This window comes from Maylandia zebra, linkage group LG17 (genome assembly GCF_041146795.1).
Source record: "Maylandia zebra isolate NMK-2024a linkage group LG17, Mzebra_GT3a, whole genome shotgun sequence".
Taxonomy (NCBI): Eukaryota; Metazoa; Chordata; class Actinopteri; order Cichliformes; family Cichlidae; genus Maylandia; species Maylandia zebra.
In genome coordinates this window covers 26,487,646-26,513,689 of record NC_135183.1, presented here as the reverse complement: position 1 = coordinate 26,513,689, position 26,044 = coordinate 26,487,646, and the positions used below count along the sequence as shown (strand labels likewise).

Genomic DNA, 26,044 nt, shown 5'->3' with positions numbered 1-26,044 from the left:
AAATCATATTTACAGATATAGCAGTAACGGTCGATGAACGTTTGCCATAAACATTCAGTTAATGTACAAACTGATTCTCCATCACAACATTTCAGCATCAGAACAACAGAAGCACTTGTGGCATCATAAATTAAGAATTTCCTGCACATCATCCAATCAGAATGTTTGATTTGTTCTAATATTAATGTATATGCAATACAATATTCAATTGTGTTTTTATTGCTAGAACATGAAATCTAAATCAAACAAAATATTCTCCCATAACCTGGCATGTGACAAGAATCGAGAACTGAACTTAGAAGATTCAAGTGAGAAACTTTCAGTGTTGCATGAAAAATATCTACAATCATCAGAAAGGTATGTGAGAAAGGGAGTGGGGTCAGTGGACGCAGTAAAAGTGAACAATCCATGAGTAAAAACAAATACATTCAGCTGCAGTCACTAAAGGAAGTCTACCCATGAATAAAGGTAACTGAGGACCTTTACCATTCCTTTGAAAAACTAACAACAACCACAACGGTTACAAACTGAATGGGGAAAAAAATCAAAACCCTGAAAGAAATGAGAGAATATAAACACCAATTTAAAATGAAGTTCATGAATCTCACAATTCAGGCCAAATAATAAAAAACATCTATGGACTGGATTCTTTCAGGAGAAATGCAAGTACTGGTTATAAAAAAGGTTCAATTCCCTTGGTGAATTAAAAACGGGCTTGCATATCAAGGCTGTGTTTCGCATGCAAGATCGTAATCTCAGTGATTTTTTTTTTTTTTTTTTTAAATGATCCAAATTCACACATTTCATTCAGTCTTATCCAATATGTACTTGAATAGCTATTTCTGTAACAGCATAAATGGGATTCTAAGTAACATCTTACACCAACAGCAAGTCTTCTTGGATCTTCCTGAAATCTTCTGGAAACTTGCAGTTAGTTTCCAACAGTGTCCACGGGTAAGAAATGACTAAAGTGGTCCTCCTAAGCTCTACAAACCCTTCTCTTCTGTCTTCCACCAACTCCAATCCAGTCATTACAAACAAGGAAAAGAGGGCTGAAAATAAGAGCCTGTCAAGTTTCATAAAACACATTCTTCACATTTGTTTCTATCTGTGGCGATTCATTACTGGATGTCTTCCACATAGTTAGCAGGATAGAGGCCCGTTTGTCCATCCTTGAGCCTGCCTTTGCACCAGCCCTGATCATCTTCTTCACCTATTTTGGTAAATTCATCACCTGGAAATGGGGAGAGAGAAATCTTAATCAATCTTAATCTACGTACATATACAGAAGTCATTTTAATTTTAAAGGTTAAAAAAAAAAGGGGGGGAAAAAAAGAATCAAGTCAGTTTACAGCATCAGCGTCAAATATGCAGCTAAATTTTTTTGAGCAGAACCAAGGTCACCAGAACGCAATCTAATAATGGGGATGCAACTTTAGGATGTGGTTAAACAGAGTTGCATCATGGAAGTATGCATCTCCAGCAACTATATCAATATGGACTCAAATCTTTTAGGGCCCTTTCTAGCACCTTGTTGAATCAATGCCATGAAGAATTAAGGCAGCCCTGAAGACAAAGGGAGGTTCAACTCTAAGATGTACCCTAAGGTCATAGGTGTACATTACTGAAATCATAATCTCCTTCACAAATGATTGCTTGAGGCCAAACTGACCCCTTTTAGTCATGTACCTGCTTTGAAGCTCAGCTCATCCTGCTCCTGTCCCTCATAGTCGTAGAGAGCTTTGACAGGCACAGATACAACAGGAGAGGCCGGCTCTTCCTCGAATGGATTACCCTCACCATTGGTGGAGAAAGGGTTACCATCTGTGTCCTCATCCGACCAGTCTGGAGTCTTCTCCGTACTGCTTGCACTGGACAGACAGACCAACCACATAGTAAAACCCTGGTATTTTGCCTCACAAGTCAAAGAAAAACCGTCAAGGCAGGTGGAAAGAGTTTGGTTAGGGCAAAAAAAGGAAAAAAAGGAAAAAAAGAAGGGGGGGGCGGGGGGGGAATAAAACAAATACAGTACAGTGGAAACCCAAAAGCATAAAATAGGCATCTCCAAATGCAGGGAAAAACAAAAAACAAAAAAAACTCCTTTTGGGTCAGTCTAAACAACTGCAAGACTAAAAAGCAAGCATTTGGTTGACGCAGGATAAATGATTTCAAAATTGCTTATATGCCACTGACAACAAGAACTTGAAGTCTATGGAGACGAGAGAGAAATAATAGGGGGCAAAGCAAAAAAAAAAAAAAAAAAAAAAAAAAAAAAAAAAAAAAAAAAAAAAAAAAGGAAAGAAAAAAGAAAGAAAGAAAGAAAAAAAAAAAAAAACCATCAACGCGACATGTAAGAAAAACAAAAACCGAAGCACAACAAGATGAAGCAAGACAAATCACAATTGTCAACGCATGATTGGAGTTTAACTCTGACCAGGAGAGGGAGCCACCTAAACATCAGAAGGAACTTGGCAGGCAAAGCTGAAAAAAAACAAAACCAACAAGAATAATTTACAGTCAGACCAGTTTATGGTTTCAAGGCTATTTTTGGATCCCTCCACCCATTAGGTACAACTGTTATTCAAATGAATAAAAGTTGATACACAAAACTTACTCATTTTGTTTTAAAGAGCCTTTAAATTATCAGCTGGCACACACAAAAAAAAAAAAAAAAAAAAAAAAGGAAACAGAAAGACCAATTTCAAATATCCAGATCTGACTGTAAGAGAGAAACAATGCATTTCCACAGCAGAAGCATGCGCCTCCATGCGCATACACTTAACGTTCTGCAAGACATGAAACTGTTAGGGATGAAGAAAAGACACAGGCTTTGTGTGCAATGCCATTCAATGACCATGCAGAGCCACAACATGACACCTGAGGAAGGAGAGAATAAAAAGTAGTGGGAAGAAACCAAGAAAAGGAAAATGCACGAGACGCGACACCAACGACGCTCCACATAGCAAAGGTAGAAACAGAAAATGCTGCAGGTGAGCGTTTCCGGTTCACCAACGTTTTTATTTCCTCTTTATTCACAACGGTGTTGTTGACTGTGATCTCCTGCTCCACGGCAGTCTCCCCCACTTCATCGTCATCTTCGTCAAACGGGTTCGTGCCCGCAGGTGCAGCTTTTGGTACAGTCAGGCTGACAACATGGGACACAGTGAGAGATTGTTGACAAGCATGCATACAGAGTCACACCTGGGATTTAAAAAAAAAAACCCAAGTTATGCATAACAGGAAGCAGAAGAAGATTGGATCATTGACCCATTCGATATTTTAGTCCAAAAGGAAACTAAAGGGCTATTGCTGTGATGGACTGACAGCCTATCCATGGTGTACCGAGCTTCTCGCTCAGCGACAGCTGGGATGGGATTTAAGTTCATAAGCATGTAAGAAAATGGTTGGGCAAATGAACATGTGTCCAGTGAGGTAACAACTTGAAGTTCATCAGCACATCACACAAGTTAAAGTTGTCCGATCAGCCTTTCACTAAACCCCTCAACCCAACAGTGAGAATCCAAACAAAACAAAGCTGGTCTTGCACAACATCATGGATTTCCCAGCAGGTTCCAGTAGTGTGCATGTAACTATAATGAGCTCTTACAGTCAGACTCGAATCTTTTACGCCATTCTCTGGATTGAAATGAGTTTAGACATCAGTTTAAGTATCCAACCCCAAACAAGGCCAGGCATAGTCAAAGACCGTCTAATGAAGTAAATATTCAAAACTGAGTTAGACAAAAGTCATTGAGCAAAGAGTTGTACAGAAGACTGTGCAAAGTCCCTCCAACAATGTGGGCTTTACTCTATTTTTAAAAAGATGGGAAAATACTGACAGCACTCAAGAAGCAACTTTTTCTGTAAGACTTCCCATCACTGAATCATGTTTTCCACCATCTTAAAAAAAAAAAAAAAAAAAAAAAAAAAAAAAAAAAAAAAAAAAAGATGATACGCTTGTGCACCTGCTTTTTCAGCAGGGCCGTCTGACGGTTTTCCCGTCATGGGCTACATTTTCTAAAGCCTGATAGAGTGTATGAGTCTAGATGAAACACAGGCAAGCTCAAAAGGTTATTTTAGAATTTAATCAGGTCATAGAATTAGTCAGCTGAAGGTTAGAGATTTCTGCCTCTGTTGCACATTTAGCAACAGCAAGAGAGGTGGGGCTATAACTGTAGGTTTAAGGACAGCTGGAAGACCCAGTAATTTTCATATTTATATGAAAGAGTGACATCAACAAAGCATGAAACTAAACAGACAGAAAGAGCATTCTAGTGAGACTTGTTTTTCACTAATAAGTGCTGCATGTCATAATTATCACAAAGCTATCAAAAACATCAGTGAGCCCCTCCCTGAGCCCTTAATTGCCAGCTGTGGGTTGTTTAGGTGTAAAAACCCTGTGAAGAAGTCACATGAGGGTTGTTTACTTCCTATTATTGTGATTGTGTTTCAAGGAGCAAAAAACCAGAAGAAGGCCTGTATCAGAGGAAACAAGACTCCTACTCCCTGTTTATAGAAACATTTACAGAAGCAGTTATCAGTTGGCCCCAAGTACAGAAATGTGAACGCCTTTGTTTGCATAGTCATGCTATGCTCTCCGAGTTAAGCCTGTGGCATTATTACAGCAAACACTTCTGCAGTGGGAGTCTGGTACAGTGTAACTTAGCTGACTGAAACCATCCAAAGTTGACCTCATAATCATGAATTAAAAGACTTGACATTGCTCTAAGCAAGCTCTAAGAGTTTTAAAATCGGTTTGATTCATGTCTGACACTTCAAATCAAGGACAAAGAGGAAAAAAAACAAAAAAAACCCAACAACAAAGGGAAAGAAAAGACAAATCTGACACCGACTCAAAAACAAGTTTCACCATTATCCAAGTTGTGACTACAGATAGGGATCAGACTTGAAACAAGTACCCATACTCACTGATGTTCAAAAAGAACCAACAATAAGCAGCATATACGGGGGAGTGGCAGCAAGTGCAATGGTAGTGGTCAGAGGCCAAATACTTTCCATGCTTGGCATTCCTTCAATCGGCTCCTCTACACACTCCTCCACAAGTTTTAAATGCACACATCTTCCTGCTTGTTAAGAGCAAACAGCAGGTGTTTGCACATTAAATTGAGAGATTACAAAGCTACAAAGGAATGTGAAGAGTTGAGGCCTCCCAAAACACACAGGCCCATAAAAACCAATCACACACACACACACACACACACACACACACAAATCATTTAACCAAGTTTTTATAGAGCGTATCCAAATTAGTCTTTTGTCATCATTTCCATGACTTGTCAAGTCCACAGTACTGTTGCCACGACACAGTTAACAGATGTCTGGGGACAACTACATTCCCATCTTATCGCTTTAGAAAGACTCCTTCATGTTATTAAAAACCGCCAGCCATTTAACTTTGATAGAAGCCTTAAATCCCTTATGTATTTTATTAGATCAATGGAGGATTAACTCACTTACTATAAACTGAAAGAGGGTTTGTGTCGATATTTTGCTTAAATCTTAAAATGAGTCTGTTAATTACAGTATTAGTTGACATAACATCTTAGCCCACTTGCTTTAAGTACAGATGTCCGATTAATCGACCCTTTTTTCAACTTGTCACTACCAATATGAATGCCTATAAAGCATGTGCGTGGGTTGTATTTTCACAGTACTTTTGGCATGCTTTCAGGTATGCACCAGCAGACTTAGTCTCTTGACGATAACTTTATCCCAACAATCTGTATCAAAATGTTTACTGTTGCCATGGGGACGGCTGCACAACTGAACATCATTCCTGGAGCTTCCCTCATGCAAAGTTTACAGCCATTCCTTAAGAGTAGGATGCCATGCACAGGGTGCAGCAGCATCTTTGATGTGGTGAGTTTGAATAGATGTGTGTATTAAATCAGATGTTCTATTCTCTGCATGTTTGACAAAGACAGTGAACCAATGAGTTATCAGACATCTACCTGTTGCTGGTTTTGGCAGGCTGAACAGGCTGGTCTGACCCAGCTGGACTAATGCCTGTCAATGTGATGCCCTCTGATGGCTTCTTCTTTTCTCGTCTGGTCAAGGTTCGGTTGAGGTCTATGGACCATTCCTGTTACACATTTAAAAAAATTACGTATTAAAAATTAACCGCACAACTGTGCCAAACTTAGCCAAGTGAAAAGCGTGAATCAACAAGCCCATCAGCTAGTACAGGGAGAACCTAAGCACAGCATCTTAAACACACAGCCCCAGAGTCCCTGATCAGTTCAGCGTTTCTCAAGCTGATCCACTAATTCTCAATTTTAAAACTGTGCATACATGTCTGTTTATATTTGAGTGTGTCAAGGATATACAGACATATGCAGCATCCATATCCCATTGAAAGAAACATCACCAACAAATTTTCCCCCTCAACCAAAGAGGAAGGTTATTACATAATTTTATTCTTCCTTAAAATGGATGCAAGCAGAGCTCCAATTGTTTCTCTAACCCCTCTGATTTATAACTTAAAACCAAAGTCTTCCATGACACAGTATCATGTGACACTGCAGAGTTCACATGAACTGCAGGAATGCCTCAGAGGCTGAAATGACGGGTCAGAGTCCAAAAGTTAGAAAGACGAAAGATAAATTACAGCAATTCTGATATCGAGGAAAAGTAAATGTCAGGAAGCTTGAACCTTTGACTGGCACTGATAGTATTCATATATTGTCTGCATATACCACATGAAGTTTTGTCTCAGTTAAGTTTCACTAAGGCAACTTGAGTCAAAGGCACACACAGAATGAGAGAGGGTTAGTGGGAATAAATAGTCTCCCTGTGGCTGCTGTGAGAGAATAGCCCTCATGCAGAACTCACTACAATGGACCATCTCTTAGAGGGACGATGACGAGACCATTCCAAATTCTGTCAAATATGCGGAAAGGAAAGCAGGGGTACAACAGGTTTAATGCAGATAACACTATGTAATCCTAAACCATGTTGCTGAAACAGTTGCATAAACAAAAAAAAAAAAAAAAAATCTCCATCTTGCAGGGAAATGAAGACAGTGATGTTTTATTCAGTTTACTTAAATGTGCCATGGATAGCAGTTCTCAGTTGTGTAGAATTTAATCTAAGGGGAGATATATTCCTCTTTAAACCCCCCCCCCAAAAAAAGACAAAAAACAAAAAACAAAAACCAACAACCTAAACTTCCAAAAATAAGCACTAGTCAGACAGAAAGTGGAAGAAGTTGGCTCACGGGAACAACTATGCCTGCAAGAGTATTCAGAAACACTAAATTGTATCAGTGGAAGCGCATGCAGCTTTACCCGCAGACAGATCTACTTCCACCTCTGGTGTCTCAATGCCAAGAGTGACAGAAGGCTATAACTCCTGCTTGGGCCAAATGCTTTACTTCCCTTGAAACTTTTTCATTCAGATGTTTTCCCCATTTCTGACCTGTGGTGCTTACAGCTGCACCTCAAGAGTACCCGCAGCTCTTAAGATACGCTTCCTAAAGTACTTTAATTCATTCTTAAATTACCCTACTGAATAATATATATAACAGCTATTAGTGTATATCATCATCTCATCAAGTCTGGAACAACAACCCACTCTTCAGAGTGACACGAGTCAAACAGAGCATCCGGTTCAGATGTAAAAACTATTTGGAAACCTCTAGCAATTGCTCTCAGAGCTCAACCCTTCCCCTAGCCGATTTACACTCATGCATTAAATAAGTGTGGTCTTTAGTACATTACCTCAAACTGGGGCCAGTTCATTGGCATTCCAGGACCATGATTGGACCGGAACCATTTTAGGTCCTCTTCAGGATCGGTGCCAGAGATTGTGTCTTCCAGTGTGTGGTAAACTCCCTGATATCTACAATGACAAAGGGCAAGGGATACACTTAAAGTGCAACTATTCAAAGCTCCAACTTCTCCCACATCTGTGTCTTTCTGAAAGGGATGTTATGTCATTTCTGACCTGTGATTGGTTGAGAGGTCCAGGTGCTGCTTAACCTCCAGCAGCACCTCTTTGAAAAATTGAATGCGCTTGTCTTCAAACTGCTGGCACTGCTCGAACACTTGCTCCATGTTTTCCATGTACTGAGGGGTCAATTTGTTCAGCTCCTCGATGGATTTCTCATAACGTTCTTTAGTCTGAAAGGTAAGAAATGATAAATCACATTTAACAAACAAAAACTCACGCAGATTCCCACATTCAGCTAGGGGGGGGGGGGGGGGGGGGGAGAAGACAAAACAAAATGTCTTCCCAGTTACAAGCCTCCCTCTTAGTCTCTTGCCACAGGAAACTGTACCTTCTGGACCTCTTGCTGACACTTTTCCACCTTTTCCTGGAGTTTCTTTTGGGCTTCAGGGTTATTGTTGCTCTCGAGTTTGCTGTTAGTCTCCCTGCTGGCTGCAAGCTTCTCTTCTTTACAAGCAGTGTGGTAGGCCTTCTTCAAAGTCTCTACCTGCAGGTTTGATGGTTAAAGTAAAATTAAGGAAATGACACAAGTCGTGTGTAACCAGGTAACTTGAAACAGTGTGAGGAAGTGTGGAAAGAATTGTTAACACTGGTATCTGAAGATATAACCACCTCTTTACCCAGCCTTAATTTGTGTGAAAACTTTCAGTGAAGTATGTAAGCAAACAACATTTGTTATGCTTTCCAAAATGTTCAAGTGGCTGCCTTCACATTTATGTGAAACTGATGACCGCACTTGCTCACCGAAAAAGCTGAACTTTTTAATGTCATTTGTAATCATTACGCTAGATGGCTCAAAACAACAAGAGCCAGCCCTAATTTTTAAGTTATAACAGACATTTGTGTGTTTTCCCTTTTCTGAATAGAAAAAAAAATATTTAATGTCCACAAAAACAAAACAAGAAGGCTCGGGCCTATGAATAAAATACTTCATAGTCAGTTTAGAAGGCAGGTCCGATACTGACACAATACCCACTTCCCCCATGTCAGCTAGCCAGTTAATTACCCCCATTTTCTCTCTGCCATTCATCGCTTGTCCTTGCCCATCTGGTCAATCAATAAATCTCCATCACAAAACAGTTTTGCTCAATGACAGGCCAGGATGTCACCATCCCCTGTGACATCATACTCACAGGAAGTAGTGGGAGCCTGAAGGTTGCAACATGCCCGGTCATAAATATGCCCAGGAAGAAGGGGGGGTAAGGTTCCAACAAGTAAACAGGCTAAAATAAAAGTAGCAGTAGGAAATACATAGACCTCATTTTCAACCAAAGGAGTCTCCCTCTGTGCCCTCACCATTTCCTTTCCTATGCCTGGCAGTAACCTTCAAAATCAACACTAACCAGATACAACTGTGCTTGTGCTCTGGTGTTGTTTAAGACATTGTTTGCTCTTCTTTCCATGACTACCACTGAGTCAGTAAAATGTATTCATGAGAACTGAGGGGTAAAATTTATAGCTGTGATCAGCAAGATGATAAATGACTTCCTTGCTTTAGATAAGATGGCAAAACTGGAAAGCTTGCTAAGCACCAAACAGTTTATCAACATGTGCTAACTGTATCAGAATTGTGCAGCCAAAGTCCTGAAACAGACAAAAGGACTCGCTCAATTTTATCAACTGAATTTTAAGACAAAATCCACCGAGTGCATTTCATTTTTGACCCACAGACCATAGAAGGTGAATGACATTAACAAATTAAAGTGAAAATGAGCAAAATAATAGCCATCACTTTAAGTTGAGAAATTTTACTCTGCCCTATCCAACTTCAAAGAGGCACAATTGAATAAACTACCAGAGGGATACTGCTGAATGCCATATGAGTCATAAGAAAGACTGTCCTTCCTCAGCAACAAAGGTGTGTTAACACCCTGTTTTTGGTCATCTGACATGCAACCATGGTTGCATATAAAAACCAAAAAGTTACAAATGAACTTCACAAGAGAAATGACGTTCTCTGACTGCTGAGATCATCTTGTGATAAATATAGCAGTTTTTAAAATTGAGTAATTAAGTACTTCCACCTCTTGAGATAGTCACCCTTAAAATTTCCTTTTTGTGACATTCCTTGTTTGGTAGCTTGTTAGCCTGTCTTTTCAGGCTACAGACCATACAACCAGAGGATGAAATTTAAAATGAGAACAAAGTGATGTTTGTGCCAGACTAAAATTTGTAAAGCCCAATTTTGATTTGCAATCCTCAAATGTGAAGCCTTACCTAAATGTTTAGTTCTAGAGTAAAGCTGACGCTGCTCATGATTTATTAAAGCTAAACTACATTTTTCCTAACTCACATCAAATGTCCTGAGCTCATGAGAAGTTTGAAATTCACACCTCTTTGAGTTTCTTGGCCCAGGGTTTTTGAGCCTTGCGGAAGCCATCTTCAGTCTCTTTAGTCTCTTTGAAGCCACCGATCATCTGTTTGTGGAAGGACTCTCTCTGCCAGTTCTTCAGCTTCTCATAGTCTTCTCCCATCAATGCTGCTTTCACCTCCATGTGAAGCTCGCTCACCTTCTCTGCCTCAGTACACAGAGCAGCCCACGCTCGCTCCAGCGTGCCATATTGAGGTCCTGACGGCAGAGTTATTGAGAAAATTCACGCTTCGATTCAACTTGAGCTCAAATTTCCCATTGTTGATGATGAATCAGCACATTGTTCTGGGTGATAAATATATTAGAAAGATTAAGATGCTACAATAATTATAATTTATTGTAGGTTTTTCACCCAAAGAGCCTTTAGGCAACCGAACCGGCACAGTATAAACTACACTCAATTTACTTAAGACAAAGCAAAATCTTTATGTATATAAAAAAAAATTAACTATGTACAATTTAATCTTACCTTTCTCTACAAGTTGCCGCCAGCGCTTCCCCCATTCTGTGAGCTGCTGTGCGTAGGCCTTTTCAATACGCGCCCGCTCATGAATGCAGTTCATGAGATCTGTGCAGAGCCGACTACCATCGTCTATCCGTTTCACGGTGCGCTTGTAGTTTCCAACCTGCAAACCAGAAAATAAAACTTGATGGATATACAGAAAGAAAGAAAAAACCCACACAAACTACAGTGCTTGTTTTCTATTAAAGGGCTTTCTTTTGGAGAGCAGTTACACCCCTCCCAAGAATGATTTAGAGCATAATTATATTATAATTGATCCTCAATCGTTTGCTTGAGTTGAGCCATTTAAAAAAAAAAAAAAAAAAAGTGTAAATAACCAAGTTACAAACTGTAGAACAGAGGAAAGATTTAATGCATCTCACCTCCCAGAAGCTGTCACTGGAGACATCAATCATGGAGTCATCATAGGTGCCTGACATGGCTGCTGCCCAAAGCTACACTTAGTGTGTGGGTCCTAGAGAAAACGCATGCAAAAATTAAAAGTCAGAATATCCATGTTATGAGCACAAACCACACTCCATTTAAAAAGGTCCAAGGCTTTTTACAATCAGTTTAGTTCACATGTTATTACAGTAACTTTCTGTTTCACAAATGTGTGGGGGGGAGACAAGCTGATGTTCATAAACCAAAAGGAGGAAGGGAAACATTTTAAACACTCAAATTTGTCTTCCCTCCATGCATTACAAAACCACCAAGAAAACAGCATTTAGTCAACATCACTGTTCTGTCACAAAATTCCACAGAGACTACAGCTGTGTTCAGACGCAGATAAGATGTGAAAGATAAAAGGTTCAGAAGAGCAGTTCAGACAGATGCAGAGTGTGTGATCTGGTTCGATAATCTTGGCCAGCAGGTGGGTCCCCCACGCCCCCACCAGCACATATGACAAGTTGAAACCACAGCGGCTACTCACAGAACACTGAGTCTCTATTATCGCAGAAAAAGAAACCATCAAGAGGCGCACAGCGGGCAGCTTCCGTTTCCTCCAGACTAGTACGACAGTCTTTGCTCTGTTACTCCTTGAGTCCTCGCATCCAGCATTTCAAACTCAAAAGCCTCAAAAAACAGGCAGTTTATTCTTCCCTTCACTCCTCTCTGCTAAATTTCCCACTCCTCTCCTTCCTCTCATCCTCATCAACTTGGAGGCCCTTTTCATTCTAGTATCTCATATACATTTTCAGATCAGAGTTGAATCTAACCGATGTCAGCTGACAGTTTGCAAGTATCAACAGGATGCAAATGCTTCTCAAATGGGCACTTCAAAGTGTATTTGAACTTTCACCCAGCAAATTCTGTGCTCAGCTACACTTAGAGCAGAAGTAATTTGAAGTTTTTAATAATGCTCAGATGCTGAGGTAGTAAAGTCAAATGTGGCTTCAATAAAAACATAGCAAATTAAAGCGTTCATGTTCTACCTCTATTTTTTTTTAAGATCTGTAACTTAAAAAACAAAACTACACACTTTTAGATGCATTCACACCCACAGTGAGTTTAGCAGTTTTATCAAAGTCTTGTAAAACTCCTCCAGTAGTCACTTTTACTTTAAAAAAAACATTTTTTAAAAAAATCAACTTATAAATCTAACAATTCTCACCCCCAATTGAGAGCTGTCCACTTCCGACTGGATCACACAAGATTCAATTTAGTGCCAAGTATGAACACACTGGGCCCCTTTCAGCTGTGCGAGACAGTGAGAAGATGAGGCCCACTGCTCTGTGGGTCTGTTCATCAATGGTCAGTGGCCCATGGCCTCCAGGGCAGGACTTGGACAGAGGGTAGTATTGTGGTGTCCACAGGCCAGGGAGGCAAATGAACAATTTTCTCTTAAACTGTGAAGTTATGTCGGTCTAACAGCCAATACACACACTCAGAAGAAACTATGCAACAACAGATGGTGTGCCACCATTTCTATACATTTTTTCTTTTTAAGAAAAAAAAAGAAAAAAAAAAAAAAGGGGTGAACTTTAATTTTCTCATAAATGACAGCTTTAATAAGCTGTAGTTGTGGAGCATTTTGTCTGCATCAAAAAGTTAGTCCAGTTATAACACCATTCCTGACTCAGTTTATTGTTGTTAAACGGGTTACTTCTCTAAATAAGAGCACCATTTCAATTTCATTATTTGTGCATGTAAGCTACACACTATATAGAGAATCAGAGAAAACAACAATACTGAGTCAAAAATGAGCAAAATGGGTCCCTTTTAAGTTAACAAACACCACACACCCTGTTCAGTCATCATACACTTTTGAACCAATGATGGGTGGAGAAGGGGAACTAACCTTGAGCTCTAACATAACAGACTTGACTGATTAGACGTGACCGTATAGTGCAAAATTCACAATTTTCTTTGTAGACCATCCTTCATAAGAAATCATGTAAGAGGTATAGATGATCAAAATCTCAAAAGAGACAAGCCAGAAGAGTGTAAATGATGAGCATGTGATCATTAAACTTCAAACAGATACCTCTTCATAACAAAATTAATTAGAGCCAATTTCCAAGAATTAAGGGGCATGTGCAATCCTGTTGTCCTATCCCTCCTACCAGCTGTTTCAAACAGTGGACTACACAACACAAGCTACTTGTGTGGGTGACAGGGAGAGAGAAAAAAAAAACAAAAACGCCCAAACAAAAACAAAGGTGATGTCAAGGGGCAAGGATATTTGAAACCAGCAAGAAAATTCAACAGAAACCTCTAATAACATCATAATGACCTAATATGAGTAAACCAATAACAACCGTAGTAATACACATACACATTTCTGTTTTGCTACTCATGGGAGGGGATGAAACTGAGAATATGACTTTGCCTTTACAAGATACATAAACATCAACATTTTGAGATGTGTTCATGTGCTTGGGGATATGAAAACTCAGTTTAAACTACATACTTATATTCTCAGGATACAAATATGTTTGAGCTAGGGCTGCTCGATTATGGCAAAAATGATAATCACGATTATTTTCACTGAAATTGAGATCACGATTATTTGACGATATTTATTTCGTCCGCCAGAGCTTATATTATTTTTTTACATGCTGTAGTGCCATTTGTGGGAGCATTTCAAGTTGCTATACATCAATACAACTGTTATAGCCCATATTTTAAAAATGTGTATGCATTAAGTCCATAGTAACTACATTAATTGCAAAAAAGTGCAATAAACTACAAAAAAATTGAAAATCGTTTTTGTTTTTACATATATTTCTACTTGGAGAAATTTAAGAGGTTTATCCCTCAAAACTTTAAATACAAAAAAGTTGCAAAAAATAGTTTACAACAACAACAGGAAATTTATTTTGAGTGTCTTCATAGTTTTTATTTTTGGAGATACAGCAATTTTTATATACTGCAGGAAAAACAAAAAAAACAATCCTATGATGCAAATTTGCAAAGAATGTGCATCAAAATAAACTATTTCCAGCTGTGCAATTCGAGTTCTAAGGCCTACAAGTAAAAAACTACATTTTCTGCAAAAACGACGTCACTTGCGATAGTTCGTGTTGACGTCTTGTTCAATGTGGGAAGTTCATGATCGGATCGGCAAAGCGTGTTTCTGGAATATTATGTTTTTGTTCCTGCAAGCTCTTTTTATGCAATTTTTGCAAAGCTATATGTGGAAGGAAACCGTGACCGAGGACAAGCTGATGGCATAAGAAGTAAGTACAACTCCTCTGGTTTCATATGGAAAAAAATTTATTGTGCTAGCTTAGCGTTCAGGTTCTACAGGGATTTAAAAATCCGGTTGTTCAGTCTGACGTCACTAGCCGTGTCTGGGTCTAAACTCCGCTGCAGGTCCATATATCAAACGATCATATGGCATTACTGAGAGTTGAAAAACTGTCTAAAGTCTTTCATCTTTAATAAAATGATCAGCGTTCTGCTCAGGTGTAACAATTGAGTTTAACATCCAGGCATCCATGAAAACGGAATTTATGACATTTAAAGGAGTTAGAAGTTAGCAGGGAGTTAGCTCGCTAGCTTCTATCTAAATACAATATAGCATGTCCTGACTGCGGGGTTTTGGAAACAAATTAAAACGTACAGCTCTGTTATCACTTCCAGCATAAATGAAGACAGAAAACTAAACAGCAGTGACGTTTGTAGGGTTACTGAAGTTTGGCTAGCTGGTATATAATGATGTGCTACGTGACCGCTAGCGACACAGCTACGTTAGCATAATATAAACAAGCTAACTTTTTTTGCACTCGATAAAAGTTACCGTGTGTGTTCTCGGTGGTCAGGAACAAATGTAATCGCATGGCAGGATGCTGTAAAAGGACCAAACTTCAGCCAGGAGAACAACTGAGATAATCCATCCACAATACGAGGTTAGTCATTCATATACTGCTGCATGGGCTGGGCTGTAGTTACATCCTAAGGTTTTAAAAACTGAGCTTAAATAAATGATTAGCGGTAATAAAAGCCGAGGGAGATCAACAGTGATCACTGACTGTTTTAGGAGCTTTTTGAGATCAAATAGAAGAAAATACATAACATTAAACATGTTAACAACACAAAAGCCATATTAAACGCAGACTACTTTAGACCCGGAAGTAGGATTCGTCGCGTCATCACTGAACAACCGGATAGTTACACAAAACGAGCATGCTGCTCTGACCGGCTTTAAAGGTTTAACAATAACAATGTATTGAATAATGACTTTAAAAAATATAAAATAGTGTGCAAATACTGATAACAGTGCAAATGTTTGCAATATAAGAAATAAATGAAAAATGTGAACTTTGCAGTGTTGCTCTGTGGTGCAGCTACGACACCATAGCAAAGTTTACACACTGTGTCTACTTGATCCACGTCTGACTCCGCGAAGCCATAATGTTTCCACACCACTTAAGTTTTTTTTTTTTTTTTTACCTCTCTTTTCAACCAACGGCAGTCCACTCCTCTCCAAATAACTTCTGCTTAGCTTTCCGAGCTTCCCTCGGGTCCTCTTGTTGTGACGAGTGTTCGAAATGCAGAGCAGTGCGCTTGATTTGCCACATGGAGCAGCGCGAGAGTAAAGCATGAGGGAGGGGCTAATAATCGGCTCAGTCATTTTTAATGATCGTTGAAAGCCCAGATGTAATCGTGATTAAAATTCGATTAATTGAGCAGCCCTAGTTTGAGCAGGTGATTGTTCTAGTAGCTACATTCAAAATAAACAAGGATGAATAGGACAATCTGTTACACACTTAAAAGAAACTTAAATCGCCACAAAGACTGAATTCCTATATAGGAAAACCTCTGCACACCCTTGGCTCTGAAGGACATTGTGTGGACTGTGCTAAACAATTGAACACAGCTTGAGCCAGAACTGTAAACAATGGTGTTGACTAAGCTGGGGTCTGAAGTCCACTCAGTCTGTCACTGTAGGAGAACGCTGGAAATTTCAACACTATGCTGCTATGCCCAAGCAAAAAAACAACAACACTTAAATATGCGGAAACTAAAGTCGAGAGTGTTTATCGTTTAAATTTGAATTGAATAAAAATGACAAGTGTCTTTCTAAATGTATGATTTAATCAAGACTATAGACTGCCTTAGATTACAGGCTTAGAAATTGCATAATCACTGAAGTCTGATAAGTGTATGTACTAACCACAGTGGAATTTAATTGCTGACAATAGCCTTAAGATAGAAGTGAACAAATACATTCCTCAGTGCCTGACTGAGCCATGGCATGTTAAGTAAATTCCCACACTGTCACTACTCGAACCCATTTTGCAAAAAAAACACACCAAAGAGCTGTTCTACGAATTGAGTTCAACACAGCCAGGCTTTCTTCGAGTTAGCTGGACTGACAAAACCCCAAACAGATAACAGTATCTTGATAGCGGTTATCAACTTTCTTTGCCAACCCTGGCTCTCCAAGTGCCCACATGAAAGGGTGAGTTTGACACATCATTTCCCTTTTTTGCCACATCAAAGACTCAAGTTCTACACTGAACGATACTGCATACTTCCAAAGAAAGGGGCAAATATACCAACACAGAAGATGCTGCATAAAATCAAGAATCTTTGAATGGAGAAAAAAAATAAATAAAAAAAATAAAAATTGCAGCATCGTTTTTCCAGGTTCAAAGAACTCTCTGGTGCGTGTTTATGTACACAAGTAGATAACTAGGGCAATAAGTCTTTAACTTTAATTGAAATCTATGCATTGTCTTTTTTGGGCTATTTGTTAAAGAAAATTTATTTTATGCTTGAGTAAAGCAAGTCCCATCATAATGAAAATATAATCCTATTGATTTAATTTTGCTTTCAGGAAAGACCAAAACCTTGCTTGAGGATGCATTGGGAGGGTTTGGTACCAATAGTTCTGTATGCAAGAAAAACCAGGCCAATGTGATGCACAGTTTGCACTATGATAACTTTACAACAGATTCCTTTGGTGCTACAGTTTTGCAGGCTGGAGATCTTATATTAATAATCATAATTCTATAATAAGCTGAATGTTACTGAAGTCTGAGTCAGATAAAGTGGAAATTACAGCAGACTTTACACTGGAAAAGGTTATGTGGTCAGCATAGGTTGCTATGGCGCTCTTCCCAGGTTAAAACAGAACCACCTTCATTACACTGAAAGACTTGACATAACTCGGTAACCCATTAATCTTGCTTTGTAATACACTTGTCAGGCTGTCTGTTTGGAAAGTAGTATTAGTGGTTTCTTTTGTGAATGGTTTAAAAAGCAGACTCCGAATAGGGTGAGCACGACCTGATGAGGTATAGTTTACCTCTGCTTAAGTGTTGAAACAAACAGTAAAACAGGACAGGTTGAGCATATGATGTTATTGAAAATAATAATAATAAAATCATCTTCCTTAAAATCATATTGTTTTAAATAGATATGAGTAGTATAAAGCGAGCTCAAGTCTGTTCAATACTCTTATATGAATGACATTAACTTCTAAAACAGTTTACTGTTATTTTAGCTGCTGTTGTAACAGTTCTAAGGTTGTAAAGGTTCAAGGATGTATTCACAGACTACCACATATCTTTAGGCATATATGTATAATTATTAGGAGGAAGAAGAAGAGGAAGAAAAAAAAAAAAAGACTCGTCTATTACTGTGTTCAACATTTTTAGTCTTTATTATAGCTGGATTTGCTTTCCTTCATGGGGCTTTCCATGATAATCTCATTAGTTTCCAGCTGTGCTGATTTATAATTTCTCCGCATTGGGCATAACATAATGTCAAAATGTGACATTTTGTCATTATGTAGGACACAGGGATAACTGATAAATGCTGTGCATTCCCTCAAAAACAGGACATCGACCAGTGCTGATGAATGGCAAAAGATGACCATTTTATTAAAAGCACATGAACACTTACTGTAGTATGCTGGCAAGAAGTGAGAAAGCCTGAGTCACGTCTGTAAAAAGACACGAGCTCCCAGTGACTTCTGCAAATGGTGGGAAAGACTGCTAAGCAAAACACACCCTTTACCAAGGGCATATTCCTTTCCATAAGCTATCAATAGACAGACTTCTCATTGCATGTTTATGTTCCTCAGAGTGCCCTGCAGACTGTCACAGATAGTAATGAATGAAGCAGAAAAGCAGGAAACAACAGGACGTACGCACCACAGAAATGAGCACATATATACAGCCGACAGGCGCACACATGCCTAAAGCAGTCTTTATATCAGTGGTTGAGAAACATAATCAGAACACCAGATGATACAAAGCAAGTGGTTTGATGAGGATTTGTGATACGATGGCCATTTTCAGTAAAACATTTAATAGTGAAACACAGATATTGCTCTATTCATGTGACATAATCTCATTCTGCCTCCATCTAAATGCATTCAGTAATTGGAGGTATGCTGATGACTTCTGTGTCAGTTTTTGTTGCCTGACAAATACATGTTAGTCTGGATATCTGCCAGTATAAGCAAGAACCCACAACTTATAAAATGAAATGAAAAGGCACATCCACATTTGCTATATTTTTTCCTCAGATAAGATTTGCAAGAATTTTTGAATGGGCCACTAATGACTCCAGGATTGATAGATATTTAACTGCCTGCAAACTGGGCTGCCACGATTAGTCGACTAATCACGGTTACGTTGACTATCAAAATTGTCGACAACAAATGTAATAGTCGGTGCGTCGTTTAAAGCCTTGTAAGATCCTAAAAGATGCACGAGTTAGTAGGATTTAAGAGTGTAATAACGGACTGAAACAGAAGATGGCAGCATTGCATGTACAAGGATGCCAGCTGCCATTAAACCCTGAAGTAGAAGAAGCAACTCAGTTTTCGTAGCTGTGTCCAAATTCAGGCCGCATCCTTTGGAGGCCGATTACGTTACAGCAGCGTGACGAAGGCTTCCCAAATTCGAAGACGCCTCCAACTGCGTTCTTCATTTCCTCAGCGTAGCTCAACCCCCAACCCATCCCAGGAATCATAGCGCGGCCCAGCCAATTCCAGTTTCCAACAATGGCGGCAGCTACTTAGTTCTAATATTACTTTTTCTGGGTCACAAAATAAACTTTTAAGATATTTTCAGGCGAGAATGTAGCTGTGCAAATATCTGATCGGTTTATCAAGACATCACATATTTGCAAAAGTGCTCTGACGTTTTCGGAGACATCTCTTACCCACCAGCTGGCTAGCTAGCTGGGGGGTTTAAGTGGTCACTCGAGCCAGCGAGAACACCGGACTCTCGGCAAATCGTTTTCAAACCCCCCGCGGACTTTCGCTACTCAGGTTAAACATGATATATCAGTGACTTAGATAACTTAAAACTGTTATTGTTTGGCTTTTTTTTTTAGCGTTTTATTTGTTCCTGAGTAAATCGGTCTTGCTGAGATTAAAGTTATAGTTTTCCCACAGCTGAATAAACGTCAAACAGAAAACTGATTAAACGGAACTGTGAGATGGTCGAGAATTTACTCCAGTGTCCTGTTATATTTTAGATAGCAAGGAGCAGACGGCTGAGTTTATTAAACTCCACTGAGACAATCTGCAAATTTTATTAAAAGTTTAATAAACTATCATCTTGTCTTTATTTTTAGTTTGCACATACCTTAAACACTTCAAGCTGTAAGCTGATGGTAGTTATACAAATCCAGACGCATGCTGGTGCAATAAGCTGTATGTTTTACGTCCAATGGATGCATGATCTTATTAGTCGACTAGTCGCAAAAAATAATCGGTGACTAGTCGACTATCAAAATAATCGTTTGTGGCAGCCTTACTGCAAACCATAAGAGGTAAAAGAACCAGGAAATTGATTAGTTGTGAAGCTATGATACTTTTTTATGTGGAGGGTAGACTAAATGTTTGAGCAACTTCAACCATTTTCATACATGACATACACAAAACAATGCAAAAAATGAAATATGTGCTGAAAGCTAATCACATGGAAGTTACTTACCAGAGCAAGGGTGATTTTTTTTTTGGTTTTGCATGTTTCCATTTTACTTTATTGTAGTACAAAGCAGCTGCAATCTCTGTGGTGGAGAGTGCAGCTGAGCTGATCTATCCCTTCAATATTGCACTTTCACTGCAGGGCATTGTTTAATACCAACTGTGCTAAAGAAGGAGGGAAAAAAAAGAAAAAAAAAAAAACTTGTGCACTCAGGAGTAGTAGTAGTATCCACCAAAAAATAAAAATAAATAAAATCACAGGCCATGACCTTTAATATCTATCACTCTCAGTCAACTCTGCCCTCCTTTCCTCACATGAGCTCAACAGCTGCTCTTAAAGGAATATGCCTTTCCAGAACAGCATCTGTGGCCCTTACAGACATCACTGGTAGAACTTAACTATAGTTAAGAAGCCTCAGATCTCTACACAATGAAACCGCTGGTCCGTCAACACCCAGTTAACTGTAGCCTCGACATCACTGATCAGTCCCCCTGTTGCTCAGTGGACAAGGATAAACAATGGCATTTGTTCCACAATTTCAGGCACTTTCCACTCTGTATGCCAGCAGCATGGAGAGAAACATAATGGAGGGAAATCCAGTATTACATGAAAGGGAAAGAGGAGATTGTTACATCACCACCAGGCATGTTTTCCTGTGGAAGCCCCAGTCTTGCATTATGAGCAGTATGCAAAGTCTTCAGCAAAGTAGGGCTGCCACAAACAATTATTTTGATAGTCGACTAGTCACCGATTATTTTTGCAATTAGTCGACTAATCAGATCATGCATCCATTGGACGTAAAACGTACAGCTTACTGCACAAGCATTCATCTGCCCTTATAGAACTATCATTAGCTTACAGCTTTAAGTGCGTAAGGTATGTGCCAACTAAAAATAAAGACAAGATTATAGTTTAATAAATTTTAATGAAATTTACAGATTATTAAACTTCACCGAAACAAACTCCATGCTATCTCAAATATAACGGGACACCGGAGTATATTCTCCAGCATCTCACACTTTTGATAATCAGTTTTCTGCTTGACATTTATTCAGCTGTGTAAAAACTATAACTTGATTTCTCAGCCAAACCGATTTACTCAGGAACAAATAAAATACTAAAAAAAGCCAAACAATAACATTTTTAAGTTATCTAAGTGACTTATATATGTTTAACCTGAGTAGCGACAGACGGCAGTGGGTTTGAAAACGATTTGCCGGGAGTCCGGTGTTCTCACGGGCTCTAGTGAGCCTTGCCCCCGGCTAGCTATCGAGCTAGTGGGTAACAGACGTCTCAGAAAACGTCGGAGCGCTTTTGAAAATGTGGTGTCTTGGTAAACTGAGCAGATATTTGAGGTTTACACAGTTACATTCTCGCCTAAATATACGTTAAACGTTTATTTTGTGACCCAGAAAGAATAATAAGAGTAATATTAAAACTAACTAGCTGCCGCCATTGTTGGAAACTGAGCTGGGCTGCGCTATGAATTCTGGGACACCGCTTCTTCTTCTTCTTTGGGGTTTAACGGCAGCTGGCATCCTTGTATATGCAGTGCTGCCATCTTCTGTTTCAGTCCGTTATTACACTCTTAAATCCTACTACTTATTCCTGCGTCTTTTGTGATCTTACAAAGCTTCAAATGACGCGTCGACTATTAAATCAGTCGTCTACGATTTTGATAGTTGACGTAATCGTGACTAGTCGACTAATCGTGGCAGCCCTACAGCAAAGAACCACAAACAAGTAATCTACCAACTGTTACAAATCAATTTCTTATCCTTATTTTTGTTTATAAAAGTGGATTGGCATAAAAGAAGCAATACTTATTTTTTGTACTTTACATACTGTTATTAGTGTTGTTGATATAACAATATATATCGGATGACAATATAAAAACAGCTATCATTTCATTTTACGTTTGTTTCGTGGTGTCGGAAAATAAACTGTTTATGGCAATATTTTCTCATCGTTTTGATGGTCATTCTAGTGGCTAATTTCTTAAACTTCTCTCTTTCTCTTATATTTTATATAACCACACTATGGATGGACAAGCGTCTGTTTTTATGCGTTGTGGTTAGCAACAACGAAGGTAACACCATCACGTGTCCGCTTGTTTATGTTCCACATAAACCTTTCACAATAAAGCTCAAGATCCTGTTGAGACTTTTCAAAATAAACTGAATCACGTGAAAGAGCAGATTATTTACGGATGAGAAGTAAAACAAAAAACAAAACAAAAAAACAAAAACCTTAGACTCAAACCTTAGAGGCTTTTCCCCGCAGCACGCTGTGTAATAAATACTCACAAAAAACAAAAAAACAAAAACAAACAAAAACGGCAGCTGTTACAACTTATGTCTAAAAATTTATAATTTCATGCATCTGTTAAAACACTTGATTCCAGCTACATGACGCGCAGCTGGAAACACTTCCATAAGTCGAGCTGCCCGAGATTCACAGAATTTACAGAAAGTGTTACATTTTTGTGATTTATATCATTATCGGGACGATAGAATTCTTATATCGGGATATGAGATTTTGGTCATATCGCACACCCCTAACTGTTATAATGGCAAATGCTCATGCAGTGGGTTGTTTTTCCTGCTTCTTCCTATACATCACGTCAGAGAGTGGATAGCACTAATACGGTAATTTCAGGCACCATCCAAGTGTTCATAGAAGCCCCAAATCTTCTGTTTCCAAGGGGAAGCTAAAGAGAAGAAGGCTGGTATAAAGGGAGACAGAAAGAACTCTTTTTTTAAACTGTAATAAGAAGTCCTAATCTAAAATAAATAAGGATTATGTTGAACTGAATTAGGTCTGGGCAATTAATTCAATTTAAAACTCAATTATCTACCAGTTACGAACACAATATTTACATTCACTGCTTGAGTCAAGAGGACCAAAAGAAAGCCTTCAGTCAAAAAACACCAATGCAAAAGTCCTCTTGGGCACAGATTTTATGCCCAAGTAAATGCAAATGCTACTTAGAGAAAAAATAAAGTTACTTTTCTTTAACCAACCCTGGAAAGCCCAAATATATTTGGTGGCCACCAAAACTTCTTATTTAGAGGAAAAACAGCTGCACAAAACACCCATCATGATGTCGAGGAGCACAAGAGTAAGAGACTGTGAAAACACGGGGGAGTTTGGTTATGAGATGAACTCAGTAGCATATTATTTATTTATTCTAGTTCTAGTAAAGATAGTCTCATCAAGTGTTGCAGGCCCATAGTCATTTAACTTCTTCGTGGGAATACACCAACAACAGTACCTCAAAATGCAGTGAAGTGTCCTCAGCCTGAATTGGAACACCCATTCTAAGTTTAGCTTGGTTATGTGAAGGTCCAAGCATTTTGGATGTCTTCCCCCCCCCATAAAAAAAGGAACCAGGTGCATTTTCACTACTGCTTTACCCTGACAACAAAACTACACATACAAAACACAAGGACCTCAAATCTCCGCCTTAGTATCCATCTCTAAATTCTCCTGCTACATGATGACTGATAACTTCCACTCATTCATGGTTAATGTCATGACCATTAGGTGTTTTGTTATAGTCAGTCCCCAAAGCTCTGAGCAATATAGACACAGACTGTCGGGATATGTGCAGCACAGGAGTTGAGGAGGGCAGAACTTGGCAGCCAGATGACACTGCAGCAAACTGAGCAGAGCAGATCAAGAGGGCATGTGTCAGAGCTCAGACAAACATACCAATCTATTAGTTTCCACGGAAAATGTTAAAATTATGTAATGCTGCGAGCACAGCGTGCAAGCTAGGAGGTTATCTTTACTTGCGAAACCTGCCCCGCCCTTTACCACTTCAGCTCCAAACTCGCATTACAAAAACGTGAGAACAGTTGAGGTGAAACAGCTTAAAGCAGCTGACCGACTCTGCTTTATAACAATAACATCAAATCCCACATAAATCACGGTGACATTTAGTACATTACCACTTAACTGTGCTGGCTTAAGTCTTACTACAGGTCCCCGGAATATCCAAGTTACTGCAACCGTGATAATAGTCAGTGGTGAACTAGTTCAACTTCACTTTTACAGTCCATGACACACCTGAAACCACTTTAGCGCTACCATTATCTGACCTTTCCCACGACTAAATACCGGTTCTCGTGTTTGTAAAGCCAACTTCCTTCAAGTGCGAATTAATAAAGTTAGCCCTCAGTTAGCTCCAACATTAGCGAATAAGCCACAGCCCCTTCAGTTAGTAAATGTAAGTTAGTAATAGAGCACAACATAAAAGTATCTATGTAAACTTACCTTAAACTGGTCCTATTGAGGATTTATGATCTAATGAAGCGTTACTGGTCCCAGTGGTACCAATTTACAAATCTTTTCGCCGTTTTTCTGCTCAGCAGCGGCACCATGGATCAACTGACTGAAATAGCCGTGTCAGTTATAAGCAGACGACCCTGCACATCCGGTCAAGATTTTCACAATAAGACTGCGAGGACAGGCGATGACGTATATATAACGCCAAGCAGAGTTTCACAGAGATCATAGAGCTGAAGGAGACTGCTTGAATTAAATTACACACTTTATTGAGCAAACAGCTCATGTGAGATCTTTAAAACAATTAAATAATGAAATGCATAACAAAAAAGTCCTTTTTTTGTTTTCCATAAATAATGTTTGAATTTACAGCTTTCGCTTGAAAATATTTGTGCTCATATGTTTGCAACTTTTAACAAAAACAAGTTTTTTTTGGCAAATAAAATAAGTATGTAAACAAATTTTATGGTTATAGCATATTCAAAACAAAGGTGCTATACCATAAAACACACCACAACAATACAAATAAATAATAATAAATATTAGATTTAAACAGCACACTATCATGGTATTTACATAAAATTATACAAGAGACTGTCATCCAGCCACAGTTCCAATGATCAGCCACTTCCAAAATCTTCATATAAAGTATGTCTTCAGATTAAAGAGAAACACTGCAAGTAAATCATGGTCATGGTGGTAATGTATTCTATGTTTCTCTCTCTCTCTCTCTCTCTCTCTCTCTCTCTCTCTCTCTCTCTCTCTCTCTTTCCCTCATATATGTATATGGAGGATTTTTCATTTATGTATATATTTTTTAAATGATTTACTCCAAAAATATTTTTATACAGGTTTAAAATACATTTTAATTAATGAAATGGCAAAAAGAAAAAAAAGAAAAGACACTTGGCCTTAACTGTGTATGTGGACCAATAGGGCGAGTCAACCCTCAAAGACTTATTTTAAACCAGAAAAAAATTACTTGTGGCCTCATTATAATATTGCACTTGTAATCTGAAGAAACTAATCTGGAAAAAAATGTTTAGCAGAGATGAATTCTGTTTAGGCAACCTAAGTGGTGCATTTGTTTCTCGATATTCTCGGTGTCACACACTTTATTTTGAAATCACATGACTTCCGATGCTGGACTAGTCAAGATAGATTTTCTTATGCAAACGAGCGAGACGCGCATTCTGACGTCACATTCCCCAGAAAACTTTTTTAGATTACTATTTATGAAAAGTTAGTAGTTCCCACTGTGAGGTCTGTGGCACTCCAGACCATGTCATCTGAAAACAATAGATACGGAGGTACAAAGAGCCAACAATATAGCACATCTACTGCTGTTTGGGGTAATTTTGGGGGGGGACTCTAATTAAATCTCACCAGATATGAGAACTGGGTGCTGCTGGCCTCTGTTCCTATGTATCGCTGCTGACGATATCCATGTTTTTTTTTTTTTATTAAAATGAATCAGCAACAGAATGACACAAATTCTCCTCTGAAAATCAG

General features: G+C 38.8%; 1 protein-coding gene across 4 annotated transcripts; it reads right to left on the bottom strand.

The window, feature by feature from the left end:
* Positions 1 to 743: 743 nt before the first annotated feature.
* On the bottom strand, positions 744 to 24,678 carry pacsin2 (protein kinase C and casein kinase substrate in neurons 2). 4 transcript variants are annotated; one of them, XM_004548336.3, is made up of 11 exons: positions 24,521 to 24,678; positions 11,225 to 11,316; positions 10,809 to 10,965; positions 10,302 to 10,537; positions 8,300 to 8,455; positions 7,966 to 8,141; positions 7,740 to 7,860; positions 5,973 to 6,103; positions 3,014 to 3,145; positions 1,690 to 1,871; positions 744 to 1,234 (listed from the first exon to the last, which is right to left on the bottom strand). In XM_004548336.3, exons 2-11 carry the CDS (start codon positions 11,279 to 11,281, stop codon positions 1,122 to 1,124), a joined length of 1,461 nt encoding a protein of 486 aa, XP_004548393.1. In that variant the 5' UTR covers positions 11,282 to 11,316; positions 24,521 to 24,678; the 3' UTR covers positions 744 to 1,121. The 4 variants fall into 4 exon arrangements, with proteins under 4 accessions (XP_004548393.1, XP_076732300.1, XP_076732299.1 ...); XM_076876185.1 differs by lacking the exon at positions 24,521 to 24,678 and adding an exon at positions 20,249 to 20,388; XM_076876184.1 differs by lacking the exon at positions 24,521 to 24,678 and adding an exon at positions 15,741 to 15,847.
* Positions 24,679 to 26,044: the final 1,366 nt, after the last annotated feature.